This window comes from Erythrolamprus reginae, chromosome 4 (assembly GCF_031021105.1).
Source record: "Erythrolamprus reginae isolate rEryReg1 chromosome 4, rEryReg1.hap1, whole genome shotgun sequence".
Lineage (NCBI taxonomy): Eukaryota > Metazoa > Chordata > Lepidosauria > Squamata > Dipsadidae > Erythrolamprus > Erythrolamprus reginae.
In genome coordinates this window covers 91,981,105-92,007,341 of record NC_091953.1, presented here as the reverse complement: position 1 = coordinate 92,007,341, position 26,237 = coordinate 91,981,105, and the positions used below count along the sequence as shown (strand labels likewise).

At 39.3% G+C, this 26,237-nt stretch overlaps 1 protein-coding gene across 1 annotated transcript in view; it reads right to left on the bottom strand.

Moving 5' to 3' along the window:
* The window catches only part of LOC139166800 (E3 SUMO-protein ligase ZBED1-like), a 147,227-nt gene that overhangs the window by 62,198 nt on the left and 58,792 nt on the right, over positions 1–26,237 (bottom strand). The window contains exons 4-5 of the mRNA XM_070750885.1: positions 18,615–18,716; positions 2,236–2,443 (exon numbers count right to left, since the gene is read on the bottom strand). Coding sequence (XP_070606986.1) covers positions 2,236–2,443; positions 18,615–18,716 — 310 coding nt within the window. The remainder of the gene's footprint in view (positions 1–2,235; positions 2,444–18,614; positions 18,717–26,237) is intronic.

The following is a 26,237-nucleotide window of genomic DNA, read 5'->3' as shown; positions in this document are numbered from 1 at the left end:
TGCGGCTTCCAGCCCCCATTGTGGCCATAGCAGCCGTCCGCTGCTTCTCCGGCGATCTTGGCACCGATCCCGGCCGTCCGAGCGCGCTCTGCTCGCCCTGCGGCTTCCTAGCCGCCGGCGGCGGCTTGTTCGGCGGCCGCCGAACAGCTGAGAGGCGCAGCTCCGCTCTCTGCTGGGAGCCTCGCTACAGCGCCTTCAGGCTACCCAGTGGAGGGGGCGGACCCCTCCACCTTCAGCCGACAGCCCTGGTCTGACCACGGAGGTCAGGGACCCCAGGCTGGGTGCTCCTCTACGGGGTGTTCCCACGGAGGGAATACAAGACCCCTAAGGAGGATCGTTGGGGGTGCTGCCCGCGGAGGGCAGAGACCCCTTCTCCTGTTCATCTGTCTTCTGTGTTCCTTCTTCCTGAAAGACAAAGCACAAGATTAAACAGGTCAACTTCTATCAATTTATTACAATTTCAATGTTACATATATGTAAGAAAATTAATAAAAATAATAAAACTCCTCAGGAGTAAAACTCAGTATGTCTCTACTCTTAGACTGAGTTTTTAAAACTGGGGCTCATGGGAGCAGTAAGGGGGCGGTAGCTAATTTTATGCTAATTATAACTCAGTCTCTACCAATAGGATTGGTTTATTACCCATGTTGGACTCTCCTTCCAGATGCAGTGGAGAATTGAGTGTTGTAAATCATGAAACAAATGTACACACCCCAAGTGTATATTGATATATATCTATACCAAATTGTAAAGCATTCTCATTTCACACTAACACTAGATGTAATCTTTATTACTATTATTATAAGTCTTCTGACATATATGTGAAGAATGATGAAAATATTCTTGCACAGCTAAGGAGTAAAGAACTAAGAGTATATGTAGGATATTTTATAGTCATGCAAAACACATTTAATACACCAATAGCAATAAAGAAGGAATAGCACTTTTTATGCAGAAAATACTATTTTACTTAATTTCCTGCAAATTGATGTGATTTTATATTTGTTTGTTTGTTTGTTTGTTTATTCGTTCATTCATTCAAACAAGTATAGGATTGTAGTTTGTATAAGCATAACATAAGTAGTAAGTAATGATAAAAGAAGATAATAGGACAGTAGGACAGGGACGGTAGGCCCAATGGTTCACTTATGCATTTCCCTTAATAAAAAAAAGTTCAGATAATTGTTGTTATTTGTTTTTGAAATAACAAATTATAGAAATTGGTCAGTTTATGTTTCAAGAGTTGAGATGTGGTGTTATTACCAAATTTAAAGAGGACTTTCTTTCTCCCCACACAATTTTTTTTAAATACTGCACATTTTTCATGTGTACAAATGCAACTAGTCCACATAAGAAGAATGCCAATGAAGATTATTAATCTAATAATTCAAACTCAAAAAAGAAACATAGAGGTATGGAAATGGGAAAATGTCTGGGGATTTCAAAGTTTGGGTAAAAACCTCTGAATTTTACATTTAATACAATTACTATAATTTTATGTACAGAAAAATATTAATTTTTATTTATAAATAGTGATGTTTGCATTCAATTGGCCATATTTTTGTCTGTAATGACTAATATGTTTTATTAAATCACCAATCAATAATTTTAACCCACAGATGTTATGGTGTCTTCTTTTACAGCAATAATATTAACAAGAGCAAGCAAAGATGTAGTAAGATGACAGATGCAAGAGAGAGAGAGAGAACAAATTAACTCCATAATCAAAATGTCGCAAAATGTTGAGCTCTGGGCAGACAGATGAATAGAGAGGTTTATGTGGAACAAATTAAAATTAATACTTGCCAGAATTACTGTCAAATGGCAAATATGTTCAAGAAATCTGGTCTAATGCAAAACATAACTGATGAGAAAATGTTGAGAAGAGGAGAAGTGAAAAATGACATTTCAAAGCTTCTCTCATCCAAATTTTTTTAAAGTCCTATAGGTACACACTGCATGCCTGCAAACAAACATAAAATAAATAAATCTGGACTATTTACCTTATATATAACATTCTAAATATTTTATTTTTTCAGAAACTGGCTTATGTAATCTTTCTTTGATCCTCTTTGCAGCCATCCTCATACAAATCTTCTCTATGCACACTCCAATTTCTTTTTAATATATTTTAATCTGAAGGTAGTTATAGAATGAAAGGACAACTGGCCCACTTAATAAATACTTTACAGTGGGTGGGAGAAATTAATAATATTAGGACAAAAAATTACATACCTGCTTTGTAAATCATGAAGATGTAGTTCACCTACATAATGTGTGGCTGATGAGAGAGTGATAATCCGAGCATTGTGGCTATGTGTTCCTGATTGCTTCAGTGTATCCAAGAGGAGATTTGTCAACAAGAAATGTCCCAAGTAATTAACACCAAGGTGCTGTTCAAACCCATCTTCTGTCTTCTTTTCAGGTACCAGCATCACTGCAGCTGAAGATTTGAACCAAAAAGTGAACTTTGGTGAGTACATCCGATAGCCAAATAAAATGTAAGAAAACCCCTGAATTATTTCCCTATGGCATCCAATATATCTCACAGAAAGTCCATAAACAGTTCATCCATAAAGCAGCAACATCTCCTTTTCAACTATCTCAGTATCAGAATTAAAATAAGGCATATTATGTGACACAAAATTTAAAATATAAAGTAGAAGATTAAAGTATGTACAAATTAAACAGATCTTGCCCAGAAACTAGCAACCATTAATATTTTGTTTATTTGTTTATTTATTTGTTTGTTTATTAGATTTCTATGCCACCCTTCTCGAGGTGACTCAGGGCGGCATGCAACATTAAATATAATAATATATGAGAAATCTAAATAACTATAAAATTATGAAAATTTACTAAAAAATATTTTAAAAGACCCCATGTACACTCACACACATTCATCCAATCCAATCATATCTAGTATCGGCCAGAGACAATCTCATAACTCACAGCCCCCATGCCCACCGGCAGAGGTAGGTTTTTAAGGCTTTACGAAATTGTGTTCTGTCATGCTGCCATTAACTCAAGTTTACACTGATCAGGGCACAAAGAGCAGATATACATATGTCTGCATGTCACCACCATCACAAAGAGCAGAAACAACTAGATAGCTCCAATTGTTCATCTGGATATTGTTGTATTCTGTGCAGTCTATTCAATGATTTCCATACTTTCCCCCTTTTTTCCAGTATAGATTCATCAGGGGTACAAAAAAATAAATTTCTACACCTAGAAAATAACTGACCAAGTCTATCTCCATAGAAAAAAAAAAAAAAAGCAAAAGGAGGAAGGCAATTAAGAATATTTGTCTAAAAAATCATGACTGAATTTGCAGGAGTTTTATTCTTATATGTATATACAGTAATACCTCATAATACGAACTTAATTGGTGCAAGGAGGAGGTTCGTAAGACAAAAGGTTCGTAAGATGAAACATTGTTTCCCATAGGAAACAATGTAAAGTCAATTAATCCGTGCAACCAAAAAAACCCACGCAAAAAAACGGCTTTCGACGACTGCTGGGAAGCCGCGCAGCTGTTTTAAAAGGTGACAGCCAGCCTGGGGGGCTTGCCAGCACCCCCCCGAACCCAGGTTCGGGGTTCGGGGGTGCTGGCAAGGCCCCCAGGCCGGCTGCGACCTTTTAAAACACCCGCGCCGCTTCCCAGGTGTCTCCTGAAGCCGAACGCTAAAGCCGAACTTCCGCGTTCGGCTTCGGGAGACAGCTGGGAAGCGGCGCGGGTGTTTTAAAAGGTCGCAGCCGGCCTGGGAGGCTTGCCAGCACCCCCCCAGAACCCGGGTTTGGGGTTCGGGGGGGTGCTGGCAAGCCCCCCAGGCCGGCTGCGACCTTTTAAAACACCCGCGCCGCTTCCCAGCTGTCTCCCGAAGCCGAACGCGTTCGGCTTCGGGAGACAGCTGGGAAGCGGTGCGGGTGTTTTAAAAGGTCGCAGCCAGCCTGGGGGGCTTCCCAGCAACCTCCCAAACCGAACCCGGGGTTCAGCAAAATTTTGCCTCTTCTTACGAACTTTGTTCGAATTACGAACCGGCGTTCGGGAGGGTTCTGGGAAGCCCCGCCGCCCGGCTGTCACCTTTTAAAACAGCCGCACGGCTTCCCAGCAGTCTCCGAATGCTGGTTCGTAACTCGAAAAAAGTTCGTAAGAAGAGGCAAAAATTTTCTGAACCCCGGGTTTGTATCACGAGTTGTTCGTAAGACGAGGGGTTTGTATCTTGAGGTACCACTGTATTTATTTGTGGTGAGAGAACTGTCAAGATTAGAACTCTAAGGTGACCTAATTATTCTGTTGTGGAAGTAACTCAAATGCTAACACCGAGTACATTTATAAATGAAGCAATTAAAGATTCAAGTGCCAAATATGGAAATTAATTAAAAGATCTAGCAGAAATATTCATTATTTTTATTCTTTGAAAACACAGAAAATTTAGAGAAAGAAACTTAATCGCTACAATGGAATGTGTGGGTGAATGAGAAGAAGACATGCTAGGGCAAGGGTCACCAATCTTTCAGACCTCAAGGATCATTAAATTCATAATTTTAAATTCTGTGGACCACTAATATGACCTGCTTAATGACCAGCTGGGTGGGCATGTCTAGGTAAGCATGTGATTGGGTGGGCATGGCCAACTCAATGTCACTCATGTTGAGAGGCACCTTGCCAGCCTCTACTCGTCCCTCCCATCCCAAACACTCCTCCCCTGACTGCCTGGGCTTCTTAGAGCCCCAAGAGGAAGTAGCTGTTAGAGCTAAGCAGCCACCATGAGAAAGAGTTGGCAAAACAGCTGCCTCAGTTCAAATTGGATCTGGCCAAGAAGTACTTCACTGAGGACTACGAGCATAGGCTTTTCAAGTAGAGGGAAGACCAGAGGGAGTGCAAGGCCAGGTACCAGTGCCTGGAGGCTCAGAGGGCTGAGATGGTCAGTCAGTTCCAGGCCATGAGTCAGTCCCACTGGAACAAGGCCCTCTGGCTCTTTGCCAACAGTGGAGCTTCCCTCCAATCTTCAGCCAAAGCCCCACATTGGGAGGCTGAAGCAGATCCCAATTCGGAATTTCTGCTTCCCTCCAACCCACACAAAAAGACCCCAAAGGGGGATATCTCTGCAGCAATATAAAAGTTCATTGCACATATCCGGCCCAGGGGCCATAGTTTATCCCTTTCTTTCTTTGTTTGTTTGTTTGTTTGATGTTTATGCCACCCAACTCCCTGGGGATTTAGTACAATATAAAAAATTCAAATAATTTTTCTGCAAACCACCAAAATTTTCTTGTGGACCACCAGTAGTCCATAGACCAGCAGCTGGTGACCTCTAGTCTAATGGGACTGCCTCATGTCCAATTAGACCAGAGGCAGCGAATGGGTGACGGCATGTGCACACACCCATAGAATTTTATATCAGTGATTTCTCCCCTCCCCCCTGAACTGCATTGTGCCTTGATAAAAGTGCTTAATAAAGAAATATTATGAGTGTTTTTGTTTTGATTTTTTTTCTGCCAAAGTTTTTCCATAGCAGCTTGGAAAGAGATGCCAAGAACTAAATTTCGGTAATAGCACAAGAAAGCATGTTGCCAGTAAGTGTCAGAACTATGAAACCTGAGGTTGATCAGCCAAAAAAATGCATTGCAGATAATGAAACAAGCATAGTTATTAAGCTTGATGATTCAAAAATAATCGGCTCAGATAAAGTTGTTTATTTATTGTAGTAAAGTTCTATAGCTGAAGATATTTGATCATGTCCTTTAGATCATCAACAACCTGGAGCCAGCTATATAGCATTTTCTCAGGTCTTTAAGGTCTCAGTTCAAAATATTTGGGTTCTTTTAACTATCTTTTTATATGTTTTTACAAGAGAGGGAGTATAAACATTATCTGAAGGTGATTTGGTGCCATTCCTTATCTCTGGTCTGGTCACAATACAGATAGTTGACCTACTGCCAGAGGTATTTTTAAGACATTATCTTGTGTTACAACACATAACCTCCAAAACTATCTTATAACTTTATCTTTTACATAACAAGAAAACCCAGGCAATTGACCCTCTGTCAAAGATAAGCTTACATGGCACATTATTTCCATCATATCCCTATTTTCTTCCCTTCTACAAGTGTCAAATTAGGAAACTGATGTTTTTCTCATTATGTTAATTATTACGAACTAAATATACATAAAAGGCTCAAATTGAAAGTGATTACATATGAATTACAGCAGTTTGTTAATTAACTCTTCTAACTATTTGTATGAGCTCGGGAGGAATTTACAATATAATGCTGCAATTTGCACAGTTTTCTATGTAAAGTCTTAGTATACAGGAATTTTAGTCCAAATTTTTCAAATGAGAACACTATATTGCTTCATCAATTCCTATGCAATGATACTACTGCATAGGGGGGAAATTGTGATTTTTAGTACCACTATTTGATATGACCTGTACAATGTAATTAGAGTGTTGTTTTGTTTCTTGCAACTGCTTTTGTTTTTGTTTTCCAGCATGTTGGTTTAACCTAGGTGAGATAACCTTTTTGAGAAAAAAGCAGATATTAATGATCCCATAAAGCACTGAGAGTTGCTCCACATTTTACAGCGACAAAATAATTACAAACATTTTTATTTATTGAGGGGCACCTGCTGTTTTTAGAGCTGGTAACTGTGTCTGATTGTCTTGGAGGCGACAACCCATGCTGAATTGATTTTAAAAACAGAATTAATGGAGTGAGGGGGAAGATAGAAAAAGTGAATTTCAAAGCTTTTATCTTTTCAAATTCATTTGAATTTAACTGAAAATTTCTCTGACCAAACAACTTGGGTATTTCCACAAGGTTAAAAAGAAAAAAGAATATGTGTAAAAAATGGGGAAATGCCAGGTCAAATTCCATGCAATCTAACACCCGATATGTTAAGATGTTTCAACTGGTGACTTTTTGTTTTATTAACATTGCAAGGAAGTCTGCCGCTTACCCCCTCAGTGCCTTGAACTGGAGATTCTTGGTTAAGACAATTTCTGTAATTAAATGATTCTTCTTTTGTTTAACCTCTTAATCAGCAAGATAACTATGCTAGATCATGTTCTCCATAGGCCTCTTTATCAGACAAAACCCTAAACAAATTCTAGGAATACAGTGATCCCTCGATTTTCGCAATCTCGATCTTCGCGAAACGCTATATCGCGATTTTTCAAAAAATATTAATTAAAAATATTTTCCCACCCGATGACGTCACTCTCTTCCTTTCTCATCTTTCTCTCTCTCTTTCTCTCTCTTGCTTCTTCCTCTCTCACACTCTCTTCCTCCCTCTCTCATCTCTTTCTTTCCTTCTCTCTCTTTCTCTGTCTCTCCCCCTCTTGCTCTTGAGTGGCGCGTGGGCGGCGGGGAAGACCCAGGGAAGGTTCCTTCGGCCGCCCAGCAGCTGATCTGCTCGGCAGCGCCGCAGCAGCGAGGAGCCGAAGATCTGGGTTTCCCCTTTGCGTGGGCGGCGGGGAAACCCCGATCTTCGGCTCCTCGCTGCTGCGGCGCTGCCGAGCAGATCAGCTGCTGGGCGGCCGAAGGAACCTTCCCTAGGTCTTCCCCGCCGCCCACGCAAAGGGGAAACCCCGATCTTCGGCTCCTCGCTGCTGCGGTGCTGCCGAGCAGATCAGCTGCTGGGCGGCGGAAGGAACCTTCCCTGGGTCTTCCCAGGTGCGGAAGTAAAAACACCATCTGCGCATGCGCGGCCATGGAAAAAAGGGCGCGCATGCGCAGATGGTGTTTTTACTTCCGCACCACTATATCGCGAAAAATCGATTATCGTGAGGGGTCTTGGAACGGAACCCTCGCGATAATCGAGGGATCACTGTAGATGGATTTTGAACACAGCAAAGCTTTGACAACCTGACATAATACTGAAATCTTACGTTAAAATATTTTTACCACAGAATCAGTATTCAATCTCACTAGGCTGCATTATAGTTAAAGCGAACCATCATCACAGAGATATTTGTTGGCTCAATTAGAAGTACAGAATGCTTTATTTTGCAACTCAGACACTTCAGATGTAGATTTTTTAAAAACTTCTCTACTTTTTCCAGTTTGATTTAGTGGTATGTTTTGTATTTTTATTTATTTGTCAAGAAAAAATAATTCTTTATCTCTGCCTTTTGCCTTTTTCCCCTTCCTCCACTGTACAAGTCTTAGCTTTAGTATCCAAAGTGAATGTTCAGGATAGCACTATAGCAAGCTAGTTTTTTCCCACCACCTTTGCCATTGTCAGAGCTACTACAGGCAAAGTTGCCTTCAATAAGATGGGGTATATACCTGCATGTATACATACATGTATAAAGCTCCTATATACATGCATATATAAATACATTCCATGTCATATTACAAATGCTGGAAGACAAGAACAGCTTTTCCAAAAGCACCTGAATAGTAGAGGCAGGGTGCCTTTAAAAATGTTTCCCAGATTAACCACCAAGGAAATGTTCTTTCAATTAATTCACCTCATTAAGACACAGCAATTTGCCACACTTCCATCACTCGCAGGTCCTAAAAGAATGAACTTCTACCACAAAAGCTGTTTTTAAAGTAACAATTGTGAAATATTTGTTACCAAATCCAACATTATTATTTTTTCTTGGCAACCGCTAGGTTAGGAATACCACTGCAATAACACTACAGTGGTCCCTCGATCATCGCGAGGGTTCCGTTCCAGGACCCCTTGCGATGATCGATTTTTCGCGAAGTAGCGGTGCGGAAGTAAAAACACCATCTGCGCATGCGCAGATGGTGCTTTTACTTCCACCGCCGCCCGCCCTTCGCCTGCCCACCCCGTTGCTCGTGCCTGGGGTTTCCCCGCGCACGTGCCGCCCGCCCGCCCACGCTGTTGCTGGGGCCGCTTCCCAGCTGGGAAGCGGAGCTGGGGTTTCCCCAAGCGCGCGCGCATCGCCCACCCGCCCACGCCGTTGCTGGGGCCGCTTCCCAGCTGGGAAGCGGAGCTGGGATGTCCCCAAGCGCGCGCGCGTTGCTGGGGCGGCTTCCCAGCTGGGAAGCGGAGCTGGGGTTTCCCCAAGCGCGCGCGCACCACCCGCCGGCCCACGCCATTGCTGGGGCCGCTTCCCAGCTGGGAAGCGGAGCTGGGGTTTCCCCAAGCGCGCGCGCACCGCCCGCCGGCCCACACCGTTGCTGGGGCCGCTTCCCAGCTGGGAAGCGGAGCTGGGGTGTCCCCGCGCGTGCCGCCCGCCCGCCCACGCCGTTGCTCGCGCCGCCGCTGGGGTCTTACTGGGGCAAGAGGGGGAAGACCCAGGGAAGCCGCCCAGCAGCTTATCTGCCCGGCGGGAAACTCCACCATCTACGCATGCGTGGCCATAGAAAAAAAGGCACGCATGCGCAGATGGTGTTGTTTACTTCCGGGTTGAAAACTCACGATATAGCGTTTCGCGAAACTCGAGATCGCGAAACTCGAGGGATCACTGTATTGCTATTTATAAAAAGGATAATTAGAGATAATTAGAATTTTAAATTTTCTAAAGCACAGGTGTCAAACTTACATCATTATGGTGGTGTTATATGACTTAACAGGACTTTTTACCCCTTCACTATACCAGGCATGGGTGTAGCCAATACATGATGCATCTGGCATGTGGGTCGTGAATTTGACAGTTCTATTCTAAAGATGGGCATGTTCTCAGTTTCAAAACGTCTGTTCATTTTTTTTCCTCTAAATAATAGGACAGTATTCAGAAACCATGTTCTTGAAACAAGCACAAACAAGTAAAATTCCAATAGTTTTTGATCCTTCTCTCATCTGGCATACAGTTAAGTGGAGGGGAATTGTGTAGGTTATAGGCCGAAACACTTTGAAGGTGCCATGTTTGAAAATTCAGTTATTCCATTAACAGATTGATTTAGAAGCAGGAATGGCATCATGCAGTATGTGGGTTTTACTTTTGTGTGCGTGTGTGTGTGTCAGTTGTTTTTTTTAATGGGTTTTACTTTTAAAATCCTTATTTTGATAGAACTGCCATTTATGTGCAATTTGCTAATTTAGTTCAGCTAGTTTGATTTCAAAAGACTTTGATTAATCTGACATTAACAGAGAAAGTAAGGCAGCAGCAAGTGTTTATGAATAATATGTATAGTTTACATCAAGACAGAATTTATTTCGACATTATTCTTCTGCCATTAGAGAAGGGGTTGTTTCCCCCCAGTTTAGACGGGTTCATCTGAACTGGTAGCAACTCGCTGGTGATGTCACCGAACTGGAGTGGTTGGCGCCAATCTGTGGACACCATCTTTTTTTTCTTTTCTTTTTTAAAATCTTTTTAAAAGTTTTGAATGGGAATGTTTTCAGTTTCAAAACATCTGTTTGGTTTTTCCCCCCTGCTTCCAAAGACCTTCTGGGTTCTTTACAGGAATGGAAAAAGAGGGAGGGAGGTAGAAAGAGAAAAGATACGATAAAGAGAGAGAGAGAGAGAGAGGAAGAGGAAGAAAAAGGAAGGAAAGGAGCGAGGGATGAGAAAGAGAGAGAGGAAGGGAGGGAGGGAGAAGAGGAAGGAAGCACCATAAACCTTGCCATTAAAAGTGGCTTCAGAAGACAGTTTGAAACAGCACAGCTGTTTAGGGCTGGAAGATATTTCAAAGGTCATCTAGTCCAACCCAGTGCTGCAGCAGGAAAATTTATATTGTCTAGATTATTTTGGTGCTTCTAACAAAGAGCAAAATTGCCAGAAAAGAGAAGGAGTTTACTAGGACAAGGCTGCCATGTAGAAGAATGCAGAGATAGTCCTTGATTTATGAACACACTTGAGCCCAAAATTTTGATTGCTAAGCAAGAGCATTGTTAAGTGAATTTCACCCATTTTACTCAATCCATGACATTCTCTGGCTCTAACAGTCATGTGCAAGCTAGGAAAGTACATATGAAAGCATGTGTAATGTGCTAATGTATAGAAGGTATGGTTAAATGTGTGGCAGACAGTGAAATCTGGGTGTGTTTTTCCACATGCAGTGAGGTTGAATGTGCAGTATTAGAAGAGGTGTGTGTGTGTGTGTACATAGATATACAGTATATATAGTAGATAATGTATGTTTTTGTGTGCCTGTGCAATGTGTATGGACTCATATGGCATATATAGATAGGATTAAATAGTATATATTGGATGTTCAGTAGTAGTAAATAGATGGGGAAATTGTATTTCGTTGAGACCTTTGAGGCGAATCGAGGCCAGGCACCCTAACCCTAATCCTTGAGGTGAGAGGTGTCAAGTTAGCCATGCCCACCTCTCACATGACCAGCCAGCAACATCCCGACCACTCAGTCACATGTCCGCAAAGCTACTCCTACCCAGTCACATGACTGCCAAACCACTCACACCCAGTCACATAATCATAAAGCCATGCCTCCCACCACATGATCATCAACCCACACCTACAAAATAAGCCACGCCCACAGAGTGGTAGTAAAAAAAAATTGGAACCCACCCCTGCATTAGAGTATATTAGAGCTGAAATCAAGTTTCAGAAGCAAATGATATAATTATATGTTTAATTCTAGCAGCCTATAGACTATTGATTAAATTTCTGTATTTTAAATGATTGGTTTATTTATTACATATGTTCTGTAGCATTCAGTCATAATTACCCTAATCGCTGTAGCATATCCTGTAGAAAATAAAATAAATTATAATACTTTGTTTATTTAAATACAGTTAATTCAAATTAAATAGTTTTAAATTAGTTATAATAACAACAGAAGCTATAACACTAAGATTTAGGACATCCCACACTTTTATTTCTGGGGGTTTTTATTTATTTTTATTTATTTATTTATTAATAGAGTTGAAAGGGACCGTTAGGTCATCGAGTCCAACCCCCTGCCTGAGCAGGAAACCCTACAGCACCCCAGCCAAATGGAAGTCCAATCTCCTCTTGAAGGTGTCCAGAGTTGGGGAGTTCACCACCTCCCCTGGCAGGCAGTTCCATTGGTTGATCGCTCTGACCGTCAGGAAGTTCTTCCTTATTTCCAGGTTGAATCTCTCCTTGGTCAGCTTCCAACCATTGTTCCTCGTCCGGCCCTCTGGTGCCCTGGGGAATAAAGAGACCCCCTCCTCACCGTGGCAACCCCTCAAGTATCTGTAAACTGCTATCATGTCCCCTCTAGACCTTCTTTTTTCTAGGCTGTCCATGCCCAGTTCTCTCAATCTCTCTTCGTAAGTCTTGGTTTCGAGTCCCCTAATCATTTTGGTTGCTCTTTTTTGCACCTTCTCCAGAGTTTCGATGTCTTTTTTGTAGTGAGGTGACCAGAATTGGATGCAGTACTCCAGGTGGGGTCTGACCAGGGCATAGTAGAGTGGTATTAGTACTTCCCTGGTCTTGGAGCGTATTCCTCTGTTGATGCAGCTTAGGATTGAGTTGGCTTTTTTGGCTGCTGCTGCACATTGCTGACTCATGTTTAGTTGATTGTCCACCAAGACTCCAAGATCTCTTTCGCAGTCACTACTGCTGAGTGGGGTATCTCCCAGGCTGTATGTATGTCTAGGGTTCTTTTTGCCGAGGTGGAGGACTCTGCATTTGTCGGTGTTGAACCTCATTTTGTTGGTATGGGCCCACTGTGATAGTCTGTCTAGGTCTTCTTGTACTCTGAGCCTGTCCTCAAGGGTGTTGGCTACCCCCGCCAGCTTGGTGTCATCTGCAAATTTTATTAGTTCCCCTTTTATTCCCTCATCCAGGTCGTTGATGAAGATGTTAAAGAGTACAGGACCCAGGACAGAGCCCTGTGGTACTCCACTGTCTAATTTTTTCCATGTGGATTTGGTGCCGTTGAGGACAACTCGTTGGGTGCGGTTGGTCAGCCAACTGTTTATCCATCTACATGTGTAGTAATCTACTCCATTTTTTTCTAGTTTGTGGATTAGGAGATTGTGGTCGACTTTATCGAAAGCCTTACTGAAGTCCAAGTATATGAGGTCCACTAAGTTGCGTTGGTCAACTGACTTGGTTATGGTGTTGAAAAATGATATGAGATTGGTTTGGCATGAATTGGGTTCAGTGAATATTTTTGAAACCACATTGTTGAAAACTTTGTAAGTACTTGGAAGAAAGTGCAGTTCTTCTCTTTGATGAAAAGGCATTCAAAGGGTGGGAGAAGCTGCCTATAGTGCCCATTTTGGAGTCCTCTCTCATTGTACTTTATACATGATAGGGACCCTCAGCAGACATTCTTCTCAAGTACTTCTTGGTAGGCAGATTCTATTTGACTTGACCAGGTATGTCAAACTCACAGTCTGGGGCCAAATGCATCACGTGCTGGCCCCACCCCCTGCCCTGTTTAGAGAAGGAAAGTCCTGATACGTCACGTGACAATGCTATGATGGTGCGCGTTTGACTCCTCTGGACTAGGCAGTCTTGAAGATAATCTAGCCAAAATGCTAGAGGACTTCCCCTAGTGACTTTGTGGAGGTATTTAATAAAATGAGGATGTGCTGAGACTTCTCTTCATACACACTATCTGGACCCACCTAATGTATTTAGGAAAGAATAATCTAAAAAGGGTAACCCAATTCCCAATCCTCATATGTGGTCTAGAAGGATACATGGTTGATCGAACCATAGACTGTTGTAAGATCTAGCACGCCTAGCTATTCTCCCACTGAAGTCCAAAGCAGATAAGGCATTATGGATTTAAGATGCATCTTTAGAGAAAGCAGAGCAAAAAGAAACCTACACTAAATACAGTATCAATAACAGTAAATAATATCCCATTGCCAATGTGTCAAATATTCAGCAATATGTTATCTTAAATCATATAAAAATACGATAGTGCTTTTTTAGAGAAAATAAATTATTGCCTGGCAGAACAGGGGGAAAAAAATCAATTCTCCAAAGGAAAGAGAAATCATATACTGTTCACTAAAAATGCCTAGTTTAAGAATATAGTAGTCAATCCTTATAAAATAGTTATCCTGTAGATATTCTATGAAACTTTCCTGTAATTCTCAGACAATGGGGATTATGAAAGTGAACTAAAGCATTTATTCCTTCTCTCCCCTCACCCTATACACACAAGGAATTACTCTTTATCTCAGAAAAAACACTCCTCCATCTCTTCACAGTCTTAGAAGCAAACTAGATAGATCTTTAAATCTCAAAAACAAGAGATAGAAATTACAATCAATGCATAAGCTAATTCGAAACTAAAAATAGCACTCTACTTAAGTGCTTCTCTAGCTAATATAATTACTGAAGCCAATATAAACCAGGAAGAATACGCTTTTTAATTTGATATTGTGGCTGTATGACTTTAAATCAATTCTATATTCATTTAACTGTATTCAGTTTTACAAACAATACAATAAAGGAACAAAGCAGAGAAACAAAGCTTATTTTTAATAATATAATAATTTCATTAGATTATATAAGTACAAAGACAAGACTAATATAAACTAAGGAAAATATAAAAAGTAAAGAAAAAGAGAAGTGCATAAAGGTACAAAAAAAGAAAGAAAGGCAAGAAAAAAGATCTATAAAAGATGACTTCTCCTTCAAGACAAGTATAAACAATTTCAGTAACTTAACTAGTAATTCAATTTTAAATAAACTTATTTCCAGATCTAATTCCTTATTAATAATGAAATTGTAAAAACTTGTCATTCAAACTCATCAGCAAAAGGCTACTAAAAGTTACCAGAAATAGTAATATGTATTAATCTATCACTTTCACTAAGAAAGAAAGCAAAACAAAAAAAACTTTTCCCCACTTGTAAACAGATCTTTAATGCCTTATAAATTTCTCTTTATCTCCTTTCATGATCAACTTCACTAGTTTTATATATCCATTTTGTATAACCCCTTCATTTTTATATTAGCTGGTCTCAAATGCAAATTCATTGTTACATCATTTTCCACACCACTCTTGTAATCTGGTATTTTTTAAAATCTGTTTTCAAATTCCCACTTAAATCAACCTGAGTCTCTGTTTCATCCAGTAAGATCTATTCTTTTCTATATTGTATGTTAGATTCATTTTTATTTTATTTTTCATTTTGAATCAAACAAAATTTTCAAACAGCCTTAATTTGTTCTATTGTCAAATGAGATATGTCCATTGTATTAATGGGTCTCTTCTCCTTTAATTGTACTCTTTAATTCTTTCTGTTTCCCTCTAGTCATCCTTCAAGGGTCTTTTGTCATATATTTATTTTCCAGTTATCAAAACTTTCCCATGGATGTTTTTGTACAGTTAATTTCAGAATTTCATATATTCTTCCATAAAGGTTTCAGTGCCCTACAGGAAATATTTTTTCAAATCCACCCTTAACATTCTAGAAACAACATTCTAATCCCCCCTTTGCTGTTTTCCAAAAAATAAAGACTACTTTTTTAATCCTTGAAGTCACGTAAAGCTTCTTTCCCCCAAGCCAGAAGGACCTTTTTATGGTAGGATGGAACTTGACTTAATATCCAGAAAATCATTAATAAGCAACTTCAAAATATAATTAAGAGAGGAAGTGGGAGAACCCTGTGCTCAGAGAACAGACCTGTTAATCTGCTCCTTTTCTTGTTGCAATCATTAGCTCTCTATCTTCAGTCCATTGAAATGTGTTGAAACCAAGCTTATTATTTTATGTAATACTTCATAAAAAATAGCCAGTACCATAAATTATAGTAGTATTTGTGATTAAACATAGGAAATTGAATGAATAGATTTAAAGTTAAAAATTTTATTCTTATTCATGGTTTTCTAATATTCATAAATAATTGATAAATTGGTCCAGGTTTTTCCAAGAAGCATAGATCTAAAGCACAACTTACTATCAGAACTAAAACCATGAAATTCATTTGAACAAACTAAAAGCTTAAGTATTAATGTATGTAGATGCAACAAAAGAAGAAAAAATGAAGAAAACAAGTTTTACTGGCAGAAAAGTTGCTTCCAATCAGAACGAATTATATTTCATTCTAGATTAATTATTTACATTATTAGAAAACAAATACTGTATAAAGCAATTAATCTGAGAACTTCAATCAGAGAAAGGGCTATTTTATGACTGATTACATGGCAGATTCAATCTGGGTCGGTCACTGTGACCAGAGGTTGAGTCTTCCAAGCTTTGGGATTTATGTTGGATGGAATGTATCCTCAGCCCATCCTCATTGATGATATGATATAAACATATATTTGTGTCAAAAATTTAATAAACAGAAGAGTAATAATCACTAGCAGCATTAAGAACACACATGAAAGTATATAAATCTAGAAACTTAAATTATGCAGACATAGCAGAGGCCTCATTTACAAGTGTTTGCAGGGTCTTACTTTCACGTGATCCTGATTTTTGCCAGAAACAAGTGTTTAGATCCAGTTTCCAACAAAAAATACACATTAAGCACAATGGATTTGCTTAATAACTGCTATGGTCATTTAGCAACTTGAGGAAAAAAATTAATTCAGGTTCAAATTACAGTTGTTAACTTGAAGGCTACTGTATTGAGGCCAGTCATATTTTGTTAGAATGAATTATTTTTCATGCTACAGTACTAAATATCCATATGCTGAGTAAATCAGAAACAAAAAGATATGGCAATGTAGTCTGAAATATAATCTATATGATATATTCAAATCACCTGCATTATGCTTCCAAAACATTTGATGATTTTAATATTTTATCGCTCTGATGTTTATTTACATGGCCAAACTTGATTTACTACAATTAAATCAATGAATCATGAACTTTTGTCTGGGAGATTCCATAATGCATAATTTAGAATACAAGTTTGAATAAACTGTATGAAATATCTGTGGAGCACACTGCATGAAAAGTAAATGAACTGCAGCGGAAGTGATGTGCCGGTGTCTGGAGGCTGTTGGGGCCTGGATGGGTGTCAACAAATTCAAACTCAACCCAGACAAGACAGAGTGGCTGTGGGTTTTGCCTCCCAAGGACAATTCTTTCTGTCCGTCCATTACCCTGGGGGGGGGGGGGAATTATTGACCCCCTCAGAGAGGGTCCGCAACTTGGGCGTCCTCCTCGATCCACAGCTCACATTAGAGAAACACCTTTCAGCTGTGGCGAAGGGGGCATTTGCCCAGGTTCGCCTGGTGCACTAGTTGCAGCCCTATTTGGACCGGGAGTCATTACTCACAGTCACTCATGCCCTCATCAAGCCGAGGCTCGACTACTGTAACGCTCTCTACATGGGGCTACCTTTGAAAAGTGTTCGGAAACTTCAGATCGTGCAGAATGCAGCTGCAAGAGCAATTATGGGCTTCTCTAAGTATGCCCATATTACTCCAACACTCCGCAGTCTGCATTGGTTGCCGATCAGTTTCCGGTCACAATTTAAAGTGTTGGTTATGACCTATAAAGCCCTTCATGGCACCAGACCAGAATATCTTCGGGACCGCCTTCTGCCACACAAATCCCAGCGACCGGTTAGGTCCCACAGAGTCGGCCTTCTTCAGGTCCCATCGACTAAACAATGTCGTCTGGTGGAACCCAGGGGAAGAGCCTTCTCTGTGGTGGCTCCGACCTTCTGGAACCAGCTCCCCCCGAGATTAGGATTGCCCCCACCCTCCCTGCCTTTCGTAAACTCCTAAAAACCACCTCTGCCGTCAGGCATGGGGGAACTAAAACATCTCCCCCTTGCCCATGTTGTTTTGCCATTTGATTGATTGTGTGCTTGTTTTTTATATATATTGGGATTGTTTTATGAATTTCTTAACTTAAAATTGTAATTGGATTAGTGGGCATTGGATTTTGTAGCTATGTACTGTTTTTTACTATTGTTGTGAGCCGCCCCAAGTCTGCAGAGAGGGGCGGCATATAAATCCAATAAATCTAATCTAATCTAATCTAAATAAATGATTGGAGTTACTATAATACTAATCAATCATAGAGGCCATATTCCAATAATTATACTTTTATGGTTTGGACTGGTAGTTTCTCCCAAGGTAATTTTAGGAGCCATCTGATCATCTTTTTGATTAACCCATTTCAGTAAAAAGCAACAGCTCTTATGATCTGCAGTTCACTTTATCAGAAAACCCTCTCTTCCCAAAATGCTAAGATAATTTTCATGTTCCATTTTGAAATAAATTTAAATTTTCACTTTAGCTTACATTATAGTTACTGGTATTTAGATATCTCAAAAAATAAACAAGCAAACAAACAAAAAAGATTTGCAAAAGCAGTACTGTATATATATATATATTTAAATACAATTGTGAATTTTAGGAAAAACATGAAAGATGTTAATTATATGAAATAACTGATAAACATAACTGATATAATTATGCAAAGATGTTAATTATATGAAATAACTGATATAAGATAACTGATACAATTATTCTTATGTGGGGTTTTTTAAATCTAAAATTTAGAACTCACTTTACGAGGAAATCTAAGAAATGTCAAAAAATAGTGTGGGGAAAGTACCTAATTGTGTAAGAAGGTTCAAAAAAAATAATTATGTTGCTTAGTAGTGACATCATTTTGCAGCTAGGGCTGTAAATGATTTTCATTCAAGATACATTGTGGATTTGAACAGATGAACATCGATGAATGAATGAATGAATGAATGAATGAACGAACAAACAAACAAACAAATAAATAATCATAGTAATAAAAACTCACCATTATTGATCAGGATATGAAGTGGGCAATTCTTTGCCTTAAACTCTTTAACAAATTGATATATGGACTTCATGGAAGCCAACTCACAGTATAAAAATTCCACTGAAGGAGAGAGGAAAACAATTACAGATCATTGACCAGCAAAACAAATTTAGATGTATATATACAATTTATAAAATTATAAATTTTACAATTATAGAATTACAGTGATCCCTCGATTTTCGCGATCTCGAGCTTCGCGAAACGCTATATCGCGATTTTTCCCACCCGATGACGTCACTCTCTTCCTTCCTTTCTCATCTTTCTTTCTCTCTCTCTTTCTCTATCTTGCTTCTTCCTCTCTCACACTCTCTTCCTCCCTCTCTCATCTCTTTCCTTCTCTCTCTTTCTCTATCTCTCCCCCTCTTGCTGGCGGGCGGCGGGCGGGCGAGCGGGGGCATCAGCGAGGAGCCGGGGTTTCCCCTTTGCGTGGGCGGCGGGGAAACCCCGATCTTCGTCTGCTCGCTGCTGCTGCAGCAGCAGCGAGCAGACGAAGATCGGGGTTTCCCCGCCACCCACGCAAAGGGGAAAGCCCGATTCGGCTCCTCGCTGCTGCCGCCGAGCAGATCAGCTGCTGGGCGGCCACAGCAGCAGCGAGCAGACGAAGATCCGTGTTTCCCCGCCGCCCACGCAAACTCCACCATCTGCGCATGCGCGGCCATGGAAAAAGGGCGTGCATGCGCAGGTGGTGTTTTTACTTCCGCAACCCTACATCGCGAAAAATCGATTATCGCGAGGGGTCTTGGAACGGAACCCTCGCGATAATCGAGGGATCACTGTATACAATTTTCAAATTTATTTGTAACCTTCCAATATTTCTGCAGCACGAAATAACCATGATGGTGCAGTGGTTAGAATGCAGTACTGCAGATTACTTCTGTTGACTGTCAGTTCAAGGTTGACTCAGCCTTTCAGTTCCTCCTTCAGTGAGGTCAGAAGCCAGGACCATGGGCAGCTCCAAACACTTCATACCTGAAGGTCTGAATTTGGACCTAACCCGCCCACCCCCATAGAGGGGGCAAAGAGAAGGGGAACCCCAAGGACGATAGAGGGGAATCACATCTCCCTTCCCCAAGTGGCAAATCCCTAGCCGACAGTGAGAAGCTGCGGCAGCAAACCTGGCCGCCCTGAATCTTAGGAGAAGGGCGGCATAGAAATCTAATTAATAATAAACTAATAAATGGCTGCCAGAAAGCTGAAGGAGGACCAAAATTAACAAGACTGAGCAAGAGGAAAAGTGAGTGATTTGTGATCTGGGACAAAAAAGACGAAAAATGAGCGGAAGAAATGAGGAAGCTAAGGATTAGTGGTGGGTCAAGCAAAATCTTTTTAAATAACTTTTTATGGAGTTTTAGTTTAGATAATGTTTTAGTTTTAGATAATGTTTGATTTCTTTTTATTGCTTTTTATCTATTTATATTGTATTTATTGTTGTTGTAAGCCACCCTGAGTCCTTCGGGATTGGGTGGCATAGAAGTCAAATAAATAAATAAATAAATAAATGTTAACACGGGGGGGGGGCAGGGACAGATTACTTTTACATGGTGCTACCAGAGTGCTGCGCACACAGCATGAGGAGCCTTGTGTGTGCGTGCGCATGCAACGCACATGTGCACCCCAGTATGATTTTGCTTCCATGCATGCTCAAGAAGCAAAACATGCCAGAAATATTTTTGGGAACGAAATAAAAATTTAAAGTCATGGGTCATATAGAAATGAAACTGGAAAATGTAATGCAAAAATATCAAATTCAGTTCAGACAAATAAGGAAAAGATGCAGAATTTTGGAAAAGTGAAAAACAGGACAACCAAGAAATAAGCAACAACAGAGAAAATACAGAAAAGAGATAATTGTAATACAGAAGTTGAAAAAGGCAGCAAAGCAGAAGGGGAAGATTTCTGGTATGGAAAGCAATATTAGGCAACAAAAAGGGAAAAAGAGGAGAAAGATAGAGACCATTATAAAAAAAGAGTTAAAGATAGAAGGGGAGGCAAGCAAAATAAGAAAAGAAAAGAGGATTAGAACTTTGGAGCAGGGCAAAGGAGAACGGATAAAGGAAAATTAAAAAGGTATAAATTATTAGTAATATTTTTGAATATAAGTCTGATAATAGAAAAGAAGCTTGAAAATAGGTAACTTTAAAATAAGTTTTGTATGGGGGGAAAAATAAAAGTAATATTTTTGAATATAACTTTCATGATAGATGAGGTTTGATTAATTTAGTGTTACCTAAGTATGATAAATTGTTTATTGAGATAAGGATAAAATATAATTATGAATAATGCAGAAATGGTTATAAAATAATATAAGAAAAGATTGAAAAATAGAAAAATATAAAGATTGAAATATGCAATGTATTTTGAATAAGAAAAGATGAAGATAGAAAAAATAGAAGAAAATATGAAGATTGAAATAAGTAATTTTGATTTATATAAGGAATTAAGCAAAGTAAAAGATATTAATACTAAGTTGGGAAATGACCACATCTTTGTTTATTGGAATTAAAATAGCAAGAAAAACCATAAGAGGGAAAAAGATTAAAGACAGATATTAAGAGGAAAAGAAATGTGAGAGATGCATTGAAAATGAAATGATAATGGATTATAATTTTGTTAAAAAACAAGAAATATTGTTAAAAAATATTTTATGAATATATGAAATGCTCACGATATGAGACATTGAAAGGACAAAAACATAAAATGTAATTTTTAAAAAAGACTGACTCAGCCTTCCATCCTTCCAAGATCAATAAAATGAGGACCCAGATTGTTAGGACAATATGCTGACTTTGTAAACTATTTAGAGAAGGCTGTATAGCGAAGCAGTAAAGTTAAGGGTGAAGGGCTGTAAACTGAAGCGATATACCTGTAAGTCTAAATCTTATTGCTATTGGTTCAGAATGTGTTTCTGTTTTTTCTTTATATTTCATATTTTACATAAATTGTCCAGAATTGTCATGGAATTAGTCGTTCTGAAATCCAATGAAATACATCAATAGTTCCTAAGGTCAAATTTTAAAGATTCAGGGATATGTCTTCCCTTATATGTAGCTTTAAAAGAAATATTTGTCAGTTTGATTACCACAGTAATCAAAATTATATATGTTTTGCTAATCTTGATCCTACTGAAAGAAAAAAATGTGTTTTGGGGAAATCAACACTATAGAAATTGTCTGCTACCGTGTTCTCCCAGGGTGTGTTTTTGACTTTCTTGTCTAACCAATTATATGACCCCGCTAAACTTTTCAAAATCAGCAAAAATCACCTTTGCAAAAACTGTTTTGGGCCTTTTGTAATGTCACAACTTATATTTATTTCAAAATAATATATCCAGATACAAACCTCTCTTGTAGATAACTACAGACCAATTTCACTATGCTGCGTCCCATGCAAAGTCATGGAATCAATTATAAACAAATCAATTACTCTCCATCTAGAAACTAATAATTTGCTCTCTAACAAACAATTTGGTTTCAGAAAAAAACTATCCTGCAACCTGCAGCTCCTTCACTGCAAAAATATATGGACAACTCATCTAGATCAAGGGAAATCTACAGATGCAATTTATATTGATTTCTGCAAAGCCTTTGATTCAGTGGTCCACAACAAACTACTCCTAAAACTCAAATCCTATGGCATCTCAGGATCCCTCCATAGCTGGATTACAGCATTCCTGTCAAACAGACAACAAGTGGTCAAAATAGGAAGCACCATATCCACACCCATCCCAGTTAAAAGCGGGGTTCCCCAAGGTAGTGTACTGGGACCAACGCTCTTCATTCTCTACATCAATGACCTTTGCGATTACATCACAAGCAACTGTGTCCTCTTCGCCGACGATGTAAAACTCTTCAACACCACCGATAACACAACTACTCTCCAAAAAGACCTTGACGCTGTTTCTGAGTGGTCTAACACATGGCAACTCCAAATCTCAACTAGCAAATGCTCTGTCCTACACATTGGGAAGAAGAATCTGAACTCCAAATACGAACTGAATAATCAAATTATCACAGATAATCCCCACTTGGTTAAAGACCTTGGTATACTAATAACAAAAGATTTAAGTGCCAAAGCCCATTGCAACAATATAGGCAAGAAGGCTTCAAGAGTTGTAAACCTAATCCTACCTAGCTTCTGCTCTGGCAATCTCACACTACTTACCAGAGTTTACAAAACTTTTGCCAGACCCATCCTCGAATACAGCTCATCTGTTTGGAACCCATATCGCATCTCAGACATTAACACCCTTGAAAATGTCCAAAGATACTTCACCAGAAGAGCCCTTCACTCCTCCACTCGAAATAGAATGCCCTATGAGACTAGACTTTCAATCCTGGGCCTAGAAAGTTTAGAACTAAGACGCCTTAAACAAGATCTAAGTATTGCCCACAAGATCATATGCTGCAACGTCCTGCCTGTCGGTGACTACTTCAGCTTCAACCACAACAACACAAGAGCACACAACAGATTTAAACTTAATATTAACTGCTCCAAACTTGACTATTAAAAATATGACTTCAGTAACCGAGTTGTTGAAGCGTGGAACTCATTACCGGACTCCATAGTGTCATCCCCAAACCCCCAACACTTTACCCTTAGATTATCTACGGTTGACCTATCCAGATTCCTAAGAGGTCAGTAAGGGGCGAGTACAAGTGTACTAGAGTGCCTTCCGTCCCCTGTCCTATTGCTCTCCTATACCTTTCTTCTATTCCTATATCTCTTCTTCTATTCTTTCATTGATATGTTCTATTACTATATCTTCTTTTCTATTATTTCTTAGATATATTTTACTATGAGTATCTCCTCTATAACCTTCATCATGTATTTTACTATGTGTATATAGATAAAACCCACTAAAACCCTTATTGTGTATTAGACAAATAAAATAAATAAAAAATAAAATAAAACTAGAGATAACAAATGACCATGCCAGCTTTAAAAAAACTGAGGAATACAATACATTACTGCTGGTGTACAATGAATAATTTGGAAACACAAAGCATATAAAAATAAGTTATGTGCATTTTTTTTTATTATAGGAATTTTTTTAATTGTCTATTGGCATATCACTGTCTTTATTTGAAACCTACAAGTTGGGATGCCAATTTGGATAGAACATGAGCAAGCCTGCTGATTTTGATCTATAAATCAATGGTGGGATTCAATTTTTTTAGACTGTGAGTGTGGCTTGGGGGACATGACTTGGCGGATATAGCAGGGAAGGATACTGTTGTGTCTGTGCTACCTGTTGATTGGTTGAGGGTTCTAGTTATCTTAATGGTTGTTCACTGTTAAAGGTTCTTTGAATTCTATTGGCTGTTCCTAGTTAACCTGCTCTATATAAGAAGCTGGCAGTTGTTCTGTTGCTATTTCTGACTTTAACAGATACTATAAAATCTCAATTTCCACCCTACTCCAGGGAAAGGATACTGCAAAATCTCAATTCCCTCACCACTTCAGGAGAAGGTTACTCTCAATCAGCTGCGACTTGGGAGGCAAAGAATATATGTGTGGGGGGCCAGTCAGAGGTGGTATTTACCAGTTTTCTGAACTACTCAAAATTCCTGCTACCAGTTCTCCAAAACTGGTCAGAACCTGCTGAAAACCATCTCTGCTATAAATCCTTGTGCAATTTATCTACTGGATTCTTTAAGAATAAATCTATTGTTTCAGTGCAAGCAAACGTGCTCATCATTCTTACTCTTAAAAGAAATGGTTCCATATAAAGAGCTGATAGATAAATTAGTGAAGATTGGACTTAATCCCTGGATAGTTCAGTGGATTTGCAGCTGGCTGAAGTGTAGATATCAGAGGGTTGCTGTTAATGGCGAGTATTCTGAGCAGAGCCTGGTTGCAAGCGGTGTGCCACAAGGGTCTGTTCTAGGTCCTATTCTTTTTAATATCTTCGTGAGTGACATAGGGGAAGGTTTGGTAGGGAAGGTTTGCCTATTTGCCAATGACTTTAAAGTGTGCAATACAGTTGATATTCCTGGAGTCGTTTGTAATATGGCAAATGATTTAGCTTTACTAGATAAGTGGTCAAAGCAATGCAAACTGCAGTTTAATGTTTCCAAATGTAAAATAATGCACTTGGGCAAAAGGAATCCTCGATCTGAGTATTGTATTGGCAGTTCGGTGCTCTCAAAAACTTCAGAAGAGAAGGATTTAGGGATAGTGATTTCTGACAGTCTCAAAATGGGTGAACAGTTCAGTCAGGCGGTAGGAAAAGCAAGTAGAATGCTTGGCTGCATAGCTAGAGGTACAATAAACAGGAAGAGGGAGATTGTGATCCCGCTGTATAGAGCGCTGGTGAGACCACATTTGGAATACTGTGTTCAGTTCTGGAGACCTCATCTACAAAAAGATATTGATAAAATTGAACGGGTTCAAAGACGGGCTACAAAACTGGTGGAGGTCTTAAGCATAAAACTTATCAGGAAAGACTTAATGAACTCAATCTGTATAGTCTGGAGGACAGAAGGGAAAGGGGGGACATGATCGAAACCTTTAAATATGTTAAAGGGTTAAATAAGTTTCAGGAGAGAAGTGTTTTTAATAGGAAAGCGAACACAAGAACAAGGCAGCACAATCTGAGGTTAGTTGGGGGAAAGATTAGAAGTAACGTGAGAAAATATCATTTTACTGAAAGAGTAGTAGATGCTGGGAACAAACTTCCAGCAGACGTGGTTGGTAAATCCACAGTAACTGAATTTAAACATGCCTGGGATAAACATATATCCATATATCCATCCTAAGATAAAATACAGGAAATAGTGTAAGGGCAGACGGGGGAGAACACTATATAACCAAAGAGACATAAGCAACAAGTCAGTCCTTTGACAGTCCTTTGTCCCTTGGGAGCAGACCGCTATATAAATTCATGTATATAAAATAAATAAATACCATAAGTTCATAGTTTCAAAAGACAATCCATCTACCTTGGCCTAATATACTTCACATTTACTGCTATGATCAAAATGTGCAAATCAGTCAAAACTCCTTTGAAGTAAGACAGCATGCAAAGCAAATAATTAATAAACCTCTTACTTCTTTGTTCCAGCTACCCTCTGTGGGCGAAATTGAACGTCTAGTGATATATCATCATAAATTGCACATTAGAATTAGATTGTAAATCAGCACCTACATTCAGCCAAATCTGAAAATTCTATTCTTCAAAGTAAAGAACAATTGCGACTTTCAGAAGTATCCTATTTATAATTTGTAAAATGCCTACAGTATTATGAAATGCTTTATCAGTTAAAAACAATTCTAAGCAAGATTATTAAGGGAGGTTTTTTGCTAAAGATTGTGGTGGTATGTAATTGCACTCTGCACTTATCCTGTCACTAAAAATCCCAGACAAGCTGTTCTTCTTAACGATAACATGGACTTGGGAGAGAACTGGCAACACACTTTTCTACAAAACAGACGTTCTTTAAGGACAAAGGATGCTATTAGTATGAGTAGAAAAAAAGGAAGACTTTCACCAGACTTTAAAAAGAAAGTTTGAGGAAGAAAAAGCATATAGCTGGTGAGCCAGGATGGATTCTAGGCAGTGTTAGGGCTGATTATTTATTT